Raw genomic sequence first — 10,726 nt, 5'->3', positions numbered from 1 at the left:
TCTAATGACAGTTCCTGGGTTGTAAAACTGGCAAGAGGCTTTTAGAGATTTATATGCAACCCACTTCAGTATTCCTGACTGGAGAATCCCTTGGACAGAAGAGTCTGGCAGGCTAAAGTCCACAGGGTTGCAAAGAGTCAGACATGACTGAAGTGACTTAGCACGCACGCATACATCTCAAAAGGGCAAAGAATTTATGACCACAAGTTTTCTAAAGTACATGCTCTAAGAAACAGGAGGTTTGGGGCATCTGTGGTCAGGCTGTCTGGATTCTGGAAGGGATGACGGTGAGAGGGAGTCAAGTGGCTTAGAGGCAGAAAAAGTCTATCTAAAGTTTAGTTAAGCTGAGGGGAAAGTTACAGTGCTTGTGATCATGCTCTATAAAGCTGCTCAGCCTGGGTTCAAACGAACTCCATTGCTTATTAGCTGGGTGACATGAGGTAAGTTACTCAACCTCTCTGGGCCTAGTTTCCTCATCTTATAAAAAGCAGATGATTACTACTTAATTCATTAATATTTAATTCAAACAGCAGAGACATCACTTTGCCAATGAAGGTCCACATAGTCAAAGCTATGGTTTTTCCAGTAGTCATGTACAGATGTGAGAGTTGAACCATAAAAAAGGTTGAGCACCAATGAACTGATGCTTTCAAATTGTGCTGCTGGAGAAGACCCTTGAGAGTCCCTTGGACTGCAAGGAGATCAAACCAGTCAATCCTAAAGGAAATCAACCCTGAATATTCATTGGAAGGACTGATGTTGAAGCTGAAGCTCCAATACTTTGTCCACCTGATGTGAAGAGCCAACTCATTGGAAAAGGCCATGATGCTAGGGAAGATTGTAGGCAGGAGGAGAAGGGGAGGACAGAGGATGAGATGGTTAAGATGGTGTCACCGACTCAATGGACATGAGTTTGAGCAAGCACCGGGAGACAGTGAGGGACAGGGAAGCCTGGTGTGCTGCAATCTATGGGTTCACAAAGAGTCGGACGTGACTTATCAACTGAACGACAATACTTAATTCACAGGATGCTTGGTTAGATTAAATATGTTAATCCAAGTACAGCCCTTAAACCACTACCTGGGACATAATAAATATATGACTTGCTGTGGTTTAAATTACTTTGCCGTTCCTAGCCTGCATTTCCCCAAATCATGCCATCTAAGAAGTATCTGGAAAATTAAATGAGAAGATGGATGCCCACAACCTTAGCCCAAACTGGCATCTGGTAAGACTCTTTTAAAGGACCAATATTCCCGTAACTATAGTTACTATTACTGATACTTGTATTATTTGTTGCTCAGGCTCTTATTCCCTATTTTGTTACAATAATCACTATTTACTATTATTATTAACTCACATACTCCCTATTGTGAATGGTAATATCAGCAATATTACTTTTTTTTTTTTTTTAGCCACCCCAAACTGCTTTTGGGATCTTAGTTCCCCCACCAGGGATTGAACTCCGGCCCTCTGCAGTGAAAGCACAGAATCCTTAGGTCTTCCCTGGTGGTCCAGTGATTAAGACTCTGCACTCTCAATGAGAGGGCACATGTTCAATCCCCGGTTGGGGAACTAAGAATCACATGCCATGCGGTGCAGTCAAAAAAAGAAAGCACGGAGTCCTAACTACAGGACTGTCAGCGAATTCCCAGTATTACTATCTCACTATTCCGTACATCCGGTCTCCCTCTGTCAGGCAGTCTGGAAGCCGGCCAGGGTTTCTCCTTCCCAAGCCAGGCTTTTCCTTGCTGGCCCCCCCCCCCCCCGACCCTTCATCTGATTGGAGAAGGTGGTGGTGAGACTCAGGCCCCAAGCTCCCAACAGGAAGCAAAGGCTGACAGCAGCACTTGCCAGCCCTTCGGACAGGTGGGATGCCTGACCGAGCACTGAATGATTCCTTTTTTCTTTTCATCATGAAGCGAGGCTATTTTTTCCTATATAATTTTTAAAGGTTACTTTCCATTTACAGTTATTTAAAAAATTGCCTATATCCCCCAGTTATACAATGATTCTTAAGAAACCAGACAGCAAGGTAGGTAAACCCATGGTAAAAAGGTAGTTTTACCCAGGTAAAACTCCTCTCTGCGCCCAAGCATTGCTCACAGTCCCATTCACTCCTCCACACTGCTCAGTGGTCTCACCCGGTCTCCTCCTCACCGGGTGGGCCAGCCTGTGTGCACTGCTCAACTCAGGAGGTGAAAGGTGTTCAAACGCGACTTCCCCCAGGAGCTATAACTCTGGATCTCAGTTTCTCTATCTTGGTCTTGGCATTCCCACCCTAGCTCAACTTCCCACGAGTCTGGTGTCAGCAGTGAACTAGGAATAACTCCTATAAAACACTACACAGGACTTCCCTGGTGGTCCAGTGGCTAAAACTCTGCATGCTTAGACTCTTTCAAGGCAGAGGGCCCAGGTTTGACCCTTGGTCAGGAAACTAGATCCCATGTGCCGAAACTCAAAGATCCCTCACAACTAAGACCGGGCACAGTCAAATAAAGAAATAAATTTTTTTTTTTAATTTTAAAACAAATAAAACACTATACAAAGTAATCAAACTTTTATTGAAGCCTTTATGTGCCAGACATTGACTAGACCAAGACATAAGGCACGGGCCCTGCTCTTGAGGAGCTCACAGTCTAGAAAAGAGAAGATGCCAAAAAAATGATTCCCACAAAGATGGATGGGCATGGGGGGTGTGCAGAGCCATGACCCCCCCCACCTCTCCTATTCCAGGTTGGCTGGAACAGAAACAGAGAGCTTATCACCGTCTCTACCTCCTTCCCTGGGACGGCTCTGACTTCCCACTGTCCTAAGCATCAGGACACCAGGGAGAGACAAAGATGCAGGGGATACAACTGCTGCCCTCAAAAAGCTAGAACATCCCGGCAGGACATATATATATATATGTACAACGGTAACTTTGTGTCCCAAAGCCGCAAACCAGTGCAGCAAAAGCTGGGGAGAACAGGGGCTGGGCCAGCCCAGTCCAGGGAGTGGGAAAAGAAGTAACGGAAAGGGAGGTGTCCAGGGCCCAGGAAGGAGGGCAAGAGGAGGAGAAGCTCATAGTAGGGCGCCAGCAGCCACAGCCAACAGAAGAGCCACCCATCCCGCCCCAGGAGCCGCAGAGCCTGTACTATGGGGCACGTCTTTTATGGGGTACTGCCCCATATTTCTGCGGTCCTGGTGGCTACTAGCCCCTCCAGCCAAGCTATCTTCCTCTTCCCGGAAGGTCTCACGTCCCACCTCTTGTGGAGAAGTCTGGTTGGTCCGAGCTGGGGCGATAGGTTCGGTGGTGGAACGGGTGGTGGTAGAGACTGGGGTAGCTTTGGTGGTGACGGTGGAGGATGGGGCAGAGGTGGAAGTACTGACAGATTTGGTCGGGGCCAGGGTGGTGGACCGAGGTGGGGGCAGCAGGACAAGAGGTGGGAATTGAGGGGAGAAGTAGGTCTTGTTGCGGAGGTCCGAGTTACAGCGGGACCCCTGGCAGCAGGAGCCGCTGAGCATGAACCCTGGGCCTGTCGCCGAATCCCGGGTGCAGAACTCGTCCTGGACGCAGCCCCGGACAGGCAAGGACACAGTCACATTAGCTGCAGGAGAGAGACACGGGTAGGTCCATGGTGGTGGGGAGGGGTAGGCACAGCCAGAACGAAACTTAGGGGCAACACGAGATCAAGAACATCCAAAACAGGTGGTGGAAGGGCTCTGCATCCATTAATCCCGGTGTCTCCATTTGGGCCCCACTTTGAGAAACACTGTCCCACTGTCTTTTGTATTCGGTAGACCACATTTCCCATAGGACTTAAGAGGGAAAATGTATAGAATGAACTACAAGTCCCACAATGCTTTGGAAGAAAGGTTTGAACTGGGATACAACACCTCTCAACAGGACGAAAGAGAAGAGCATTGCCTCCCTCTTCCTCCCCTGACTCCACCCTTGCCAAAATTCAGTCTTAGAGTCAGAACTCAGTTCAGTTCAGTAGCTCAGTAGTGTCTGACTCTGCAACCCCATGGACTGCAGCATGCCAGGCCTCCCTGTCCATCACCAACTCCCGGAGTCCAACCAAACCCATGTCCATTGAGTTGGTGATGACATCTAACCATCTCATCCTCTGTCATCCCCTTCTCCTCCCACCTTCAATCTTTCCCAGCATCAGGGTCTTCATCTCCCATAACACACCTCGCAGAGGATGGGATTTGAAAATTCGCATGGTTCCCTGAGGCAGAGACTTGGAGGCTGAACCACATCTCTCCTAATACTTCGGAGTGGGATAAAGTACTAGGACACACTAACCTTTGAGTTTTAAGGACTAGATTCCCCATGATGCCTGGGCAGAAGCTTGGAGGCTTAAATACATTTCCTATTGCACATCCTCCCATTCTGCACCTGGCAAGCCTCTGTGAAAACATATTTCTTCCAAAACTCTGGGATAAAAGCATTCCTATTCCCGTGATATCCTGGGAACAGGACTGCGTTTCTCATGATGCTCTAGGACAAGCCACCAACTTAGGCCTACGGTTCCCAGAAGGCGCTTGAAAGTGGGGGAACACTTTGGGTAAAGGGGTGCTATTACCTACCACCCATGAGGCCTCAGAAAAGGCTACCACGACCCGTGCAGGCCAGGTGCTTTGGAGCTCTGCTCACCTGCTGTCAAGGTTACATTGCCGTCGAAACAGCCTTTGTAGAAATGGTCGCTGGCGTTGTAGCAGCTCACGACGGGCGGCGCCCTGCCCTGGCACTCCTTGCGGCTCAGCCCCACGCAGCTGTAGCACTCGACGCCGTTGGGCTGGTAGGCACTCTCATTGCCTGAGAGGGGGCGAGGAGGAAGGAAGCGGTCCAGGGGGTTCAGGAAACACTGACCTGCTCTGGGTCACTCAAGTCCACGTCTCCGCCCCTCGACGGACCAGCAGCTCGGCCTCTAACCCCGCCCCCAGGGCGTGACTCCGCCCCCAGTCCTTGCGGAGTTTTCCCGCCTCCTGCTTGCTGCCTCCCCCAGCCGCTCGGCCCAGGTGTGGCTCCGCCCCTGGGCCTGCGGCTCCGCCCCCACCGACCTGCGGGGTTGAGCGCTCTCGAGGTGAGGTTGAGTTTCGCGTTACAGCGGTCCTGGGGACATTGCTGCAGCTGGATGAAGGCCAGAATCCCGTAAAGGTCCAGTCCGCGGTCATTCTTGCCGGGGAGTCCCGAACCGCAGCCCCGCACTGCCACCGAGAATTGCCCGTGGACTGCGAAGAGGGGAGGGGGCGGGGGTCAGAGGGGGCGGGGCCTATGGGCGGGGCCTGAAATAGACCCGCCCCAGAAGATAGGCAGGCCAGGGCGGGAGCACAGGGGAGTGGGGGTTCAGAAAGAGCAGATCCGAGGGGAAAGAACAACGGACTTGAGAGATCTGAGTATGAGGGGACAGAGAAGCTGACAGATGCTGTACACAAAAGCTGGGATTGGTAAGAGTGGAGATAAGAAGGGGCACGACCACAGGGAGTTTCACCCGGAAAGCAACATCAGAAAGAACCTGAAACTGACGAAAAAGGCACAGGATCAGAGACAGATGGAGCCTCCTAGGAGCTGCGACCTCAGACAAGGGAGGGTCAGAGGGACCCGGAACCTCAGCCTTGGGACCCTAGGAGAGTATCTCTAGGGTGGATCTCCATCACAAGGGCCCCATTGGATGAGGGAGGCTTGGTCGGGGTGGAGAGGATTTTGGAAGGGCCAGAAGGCGATAGCGAGATCTCAGTGAGCCAGACTGTGCCCTTGAAGGAGATGAGGTCCCATATCTGGATTCTCCCTGGTCACCTCACCCCTGCGTAACGCTCAGTCCTCACCTCTCTAAGCCGTAAAGGCACGGGTGTGTTGAAAGGCCCAGGCCCTTGCAGACTGAAAGGGAAGAATGGGGATGCGTTCGAGTGGGTGTGGCCAAAGTTAGAAGGAGGGGCGGGACTATAATAAGGAGGCGGAGCCCGGATGGAGGCGCTGGTAGCGGGTACGCAAGAACGAGGAGGTCCCACTCACTAGTCTCCACGGCCCCCACAGCCTCTGTGCAGACTTCCACGCCTGGTGCACACTTCACCGTCTTCATCTTCTGCGGCGAGCACCCGTCATCTGCATTCTGCACGCAGCTGTAACACTCCAGGGCCTTCGCTCCTGGGGGTGCAGAGGCAAATAGAACTGAGCCTCCCCAACTGAAGCCGCCTCCCCAGAGAAGAAATAGTCCTTCCCACTCCCTCTGGCCCTGTGCAACTGTACTGCACATGATTTTCCAGGGCAGGGATAAGGAAATGCGTGCGTGCTAAGTCGCTTCAGCTACCCTTTGGACTGTAGCCCGCCAGGCTCCTCTGTTCAAGGGATTCTCCAAGCAAGAATACTGGAGTGGATTTCATGCCCTCCTGGGGATAAGGAAAACCTAGCCGCAAATCTGAGACCAGGAGATACATTGTGTCCTTTTCATGCCTATAGTGGGAGTATATTTTTCTCAGCCCCTTATGCCCAAGGTGGGGGATCCCTGACTTAAATGGGGGGGGGGGGGACTCCTTCCTTCAGTTCTCCACTTGGTACGGGAGAATTTTACCCACAGTCAAGTCATTCGGTGAGACATCCCTCCCCATGCAACCCCCGATGTCTACTCAGGATGGAAGAAAGTTTCCACAGTCCCTTCTGTCCAGGGTAGCAAATCCTTCCTAGAGCACCCACTCCCCGACCGAAGCGGGTGATCTTTCCCACAATCCCCCTGTTCCAGGTGGAAGAATTTCCCCCACAGCTCCCTCTGCTCAGGACAGGAGATTCTTCCCGCAGCCGTCTCCATTGAGGGGTGCGGTGGAGGGGAGACTCTTCCTTAGAGCTCCCACTGTGCCCCCTCCGCCCCCTTCTGGCAACAGACTCACCTTCTGGAAGCAGCAGCGACAGCAGGAGCAGCCAGCCAGTAGTCCAGATCACTGCCCAGGAACCTGCTCTCCTGGCGGGGTCCATGGTTCCGTCCTGCTCTCTCGGCTTCCCCCCTAGGTGTGCCGCCTCCCAACCCAGGTCCTCTTACCTGAGCCCGGGATGAGTAACCTCCCCCCAGGCAACCCTAGCCTTGCCCAACCGGGCCAAATCAGCGTCCGCTGTGGGGCGTGACCCCCGCCCCTGGGCGCGTCGTCACCCACAGCTGCCAAGGAGGGGAACGGGCGGGAGTCATGGTTCCCTGGCAGTTCCCAGGAGAAAGTCTGTGTGTTTGGGGTCTGAGGCGGGAGAGAGAAGGGAGGACTGAGGCTCACAGAAGGGGTCTACTCAACACTCAGCATCCAGTAAATATTGAATGAGTGCAGGTTTGGGGTTGGGTGATGCTGGAGACTAAACAGAACCAGTACTGGTCCTCCCAGAGGTCACTTTCTGATGGGGGAGAAAGATACGAATTAAATAATCATCCAAATTGTTATTTCCAGCCAAGGCAATGAAACCAAGGCCAAGGCAATGAAGTGGAGGGAGCTAAAAGGAGGTGTGGCGTCTACAATTAGGGGGCTGATCAGTGAAGCATCCCTGGAGATGTAAATCACTGAGTTGCGTGATAATCTTAAAGACTTGGAGGTTCAAACAGTGGAGCAGGTTGGGATGGGGGCAGAGCACATGGCAAAGCAAAGACAGCAGCAAGTGCAAAGCCCTCGGTGGGACGCAACATGGACCATTCAAACACAAAGAGGAGAGCAGTGCCCCTGGAGTTCAGAAGGTGAGGGGAGGGAGAGGGAAACTGAGGCACAAGAGCCAGACAGGGGTCAGACTCTTCCAGGCATGCCAAGCCCTGCAGAGAGATCTGAATTAACTTTGAGAAAGCTGGAGAATGTTTCTAGGGGTCTACATCTGTAGGCCACAATCAGATTTGCTTTTTGATCTGTCAGTCTGGCACATGAGGCAAAAACTTCTCAAGAAATGAATTCACTAAATCCAAGGAATTACCCAGCAATGAAAATAGGTCAACTACTGGCCTGGGCAGCAACGTGAATCTCGAAAACTTTATGTTGAGCTCAAGAAGTCTTAAACAAATAAAAGATACCATGTGACTCCATTTCTATGGAAGTCCTAGAACAGGCAAAGATAATCAGTGGTGATAGAAATTGGGGTTATTTTAGGAAGGTATTGCCCAAAAGGTTAATAGTAAGAAGCCCCTACTGTCTTCATCTGGATGGCAGTTACACATGTAACAACATTTATTTAAAGAATCAACAAACTTTATGTTGTATATTTATGCACTTTACTGTGTGTACACTATTCTTACAAAAAGAAAGGGGAGGGTCTTCCTTGACAGTCCAGTGGTTAAGACTCTGCCTTCCTATGCAAGGAGTGTGGGTTTGATCCCTGATTGAGGAGCTAAGATCTCACACGTCTCATGGCCAAAACACCAAAACAGAAAACAGAAACAATATTGTAACAAATTTAGTAAAGACTTTAAAATGGTCCACATCCAAAAAAATCTTAAAAAAAAAAAAAAACTGTGTTAAAAAAAAGAAAGGGATAAAGGTGGAGTGGAATGCCACTGTGGCCTCTGTAAAAAAGACTATAATAGGGGTGAGAAAAGGAGGGCCGGAGACATGGGAGGGAGCAGGGCAGTCTCTCGGGTGAGAAAGACAGCAACAACCCTGATGACTGGGAGTTGGAGGCCTGTGTGTACCGTTCCACCACTGCCCCAACACAGATGAGGCCCACACTGCGAGCGTGATGGAGTCAGGACCACTGCCTCCCACGTCTGAACACAGAACCAAATAAGAACTCTGGGCAAACCGCAAAGTGACTAAACATCCCCATATATAAACTAATGTAAGTGACTATGTATATTGTATATCATTTATATTCTATTATTATTTAAAGCTACAGCTTTAATTTTACTTTGTTTCTCCTGACTAATAGATGATGAGATTTACCTGTGGCAGGGAAATAGCGGCTGTGTTCATAAAAATTTTATCCGTTCCCTGGACCCCATGGGGTACTTCCCCACACACACACACCGCCAGCAATGACTAGCACCTCAGTCACCTAGGCTGGGTCACTTGGCATCATGCCGCAGCTCAGACAGAGAAAGTGAGTGACTGTGAAGTCATTCAGTACTGCCCCTACCTCCCTGTCTCCCAGCCTTGGAATCTCAGCCCCACTTATGGTTCGCTGTGTGATCCTACCTAAGCGTCTTCACCTCTCTGAGCCTCTGAGGTGTCTTATAATAAAGAGAGGAGAGTCTTTCATGGTGGATCGAGGCTGTGGACAAAATTTCAAGTCTGGAGTCGGACAGACTAAAATTTTACCCCTGCCTCTGCCATCCTCTTGCTCTGTGACCTCCAGCCACACCATCTCCCTCTCTGAATTTCAGCTGCCTCCTTTGCCAAATGAGTCTGAAACCCCCTATCTCCTGAGAGATGGAGTGAGGCAGGGTGACAATACAATTATTATTGTGTGCTCCAGAGCAGGAGGCCCTGCAGGCAGGCCCCAGCTGCGTGGGAGAGTTTCAGGGAGGAACCCCAACTGGCCAGACCAGAAGAGCTGGCGTCTTGGGAGGGAGTGGGACCCAGGGTGGGGAGTCTCCTCTTGCTCAGGCCTGCCTGCATCCTGGGTGCTGACAGCCTGCCCCCTCCCACCCCCTGCAACGTGGCCTGTGACCAGAGAACAGGGGGAGGTTTAAATGCAGGGTCTATACTTATAACTACTCTATGACTCTCCCCAGCTCTCCTCCACAGGGGTCAATGCAAACAGGTTTAGAATCTGTTCCCGAGAGATGAACAGAGGGATCAGTATGGAGGCACCAGGTTCCCAGCTCCAGAGGTCATGCCAGGGCATCAGACAAGCCTGGGGACATCTGCACTCTGGGTTTCCTGTCCCCTGGGGAAGGGTGGGCTCTGGGCCCGGTGATGTTCCCAGCCTCCCTCAGACCCACTCCCTCTGGGATGTATCAGAGTAGGGGTGGGGTCAGAGCCAGGGTGGGGTCAGAGCCAGGGCTGGCTACATAATTTGCGGGGCTCAGTGCAAAATGAAAATATGGGGACCTGGTTCAAAGGGCAGGAAAGAGTGTAATGCAAGGTATTAAAGTAGAAATGCTGGGGATTTCTCTGGCAGTCCAGTCCAGACCCTGACCTTCTACTGCAGGAGGTGTCATGGGTTCCATCCTTGATCTGGGAACTAAGATCCCACATGTCGCATCGCATGGCCAAAGAAAAACAATTTAAATAAATGCTACTTTCCTTTCTTTCTCCGTCTCTCCCAACCCCATATGTCATGTTCCCTTGGTCTAATGTCTAATGTCATGTTCCCTTGTGCATGGAATACTCATGGGACAAGCACAGACCCTCACACGTATCTAAAGACCCTGCCCCACAACTAAAGCATTCTGGTTGCTGGGTTCCCCTTCCACCAGTTGCCCGCTGCTGTGCCCCACCTGAGATGCCAGGAGGCACAAGTGTCTGACTCTCCTGTGGGCTCCCAGGCCCCTGCTGGGGCTGGTGGATGGCAGAGGTCACAGTGCAGGAGCGAGGAGGGGAAGGCAGGCAGAACCTATCCCAGGGAGGCGGGAGATGACAGGTGTGGGACTTTGTTTGAGCCGAGGCCCCAACCCCCCCCCCCCCCAGATCAAGCTTCACGTCCCTTCAGACTTCACTTCCAAAATGCAAATTCAAATGCAAAATTAAGAATTTCCAGATGGCAATCGCAGATGCTTAAATCCAAGAAAGCTCTTCTGAACGCGGGGAACTGTCAACCCCATGAGTCACATGCCTGGGAAGC

General features: G+C 51.4%; 1 protein-coding gene across 1 annotated transcript; it reads right to left on the bottom strand.

The window, feature by feature from the left end:
- Window positions 1-2,545: 2,545 nt before the first annotated feature.
- On the bottom strand, window positions 2,546-7,268 carry LYPD3 (LY6/PLAUR domain containing 3). The gene is made up of 5 exons (XM_020871112.2): window positions 6,874-7,268; window positions 6,005-6,136; window positions 5,053-5,223; window positions 4,646-4,807; window positions 2,546-3,590 (listed from the first exon to the last, which is right to left on the bottom strand). The coding sequence occupies exons 1-5, from the start codon at window positions 6,956-6,958 to the stop codon at window positions 3,064-3,066; spliced, it is 1,077 nt and encodes a 358-aa protein (XP_020726771.1). The 5' UTR covers window positions 6,959-7,268; the 3' UTR covers window positions 2,546-3,063.
- Between the last annotated feature and the right edge of the window lie 3,458 nt (window positions 7,269-10,726).

Source organism: Odocoileus virginianus, chromosome 20 (genome assembly GCF_023699985.2).
Source record: "Odocoileus virginianus isolate 20LAN1187 ecotype Illinois chromosome 20, Ovbor_1.2, whole genome shotgun sequence".
Lineage (NCBI taxonomy): Eukaryota > Metazoa > Chordata > Mammalia > Artiodactyla > Cervidae > Odocoileus > Odocoileus virginianus.
The sequence above is the reverse complement of the archived record's forward strand: the minus strand, read 5'-3'. Positions and strand labels throughout refer to the sequence as shown.

Bases quoted from the DNA above. Each gene is read 5' to 3' on its own strand.
- LYPD3 (XM_020871112.2), bottom strand. From the start codon at position 6,958: ATGGACCCCGCCAGGAGAGCAGGTTCCTGGGCAGTGATCTGGACTACT. The intron at 6,137-6,873 runs GTGAGTCTGTTG...CTGCACCCCCAG, and splicing joins GTCGCTGCTGCTTCCAGAAG to GAGCGAAGGCCCTGGAGTGT. The intron at 3,591-4,645 runs GTGAGCAGAGCT...TCTCTCCTGCAG, and splicing joins CAATGTAACCTTGACAGCAG to CTAATGTGACTGTGTCCTTG.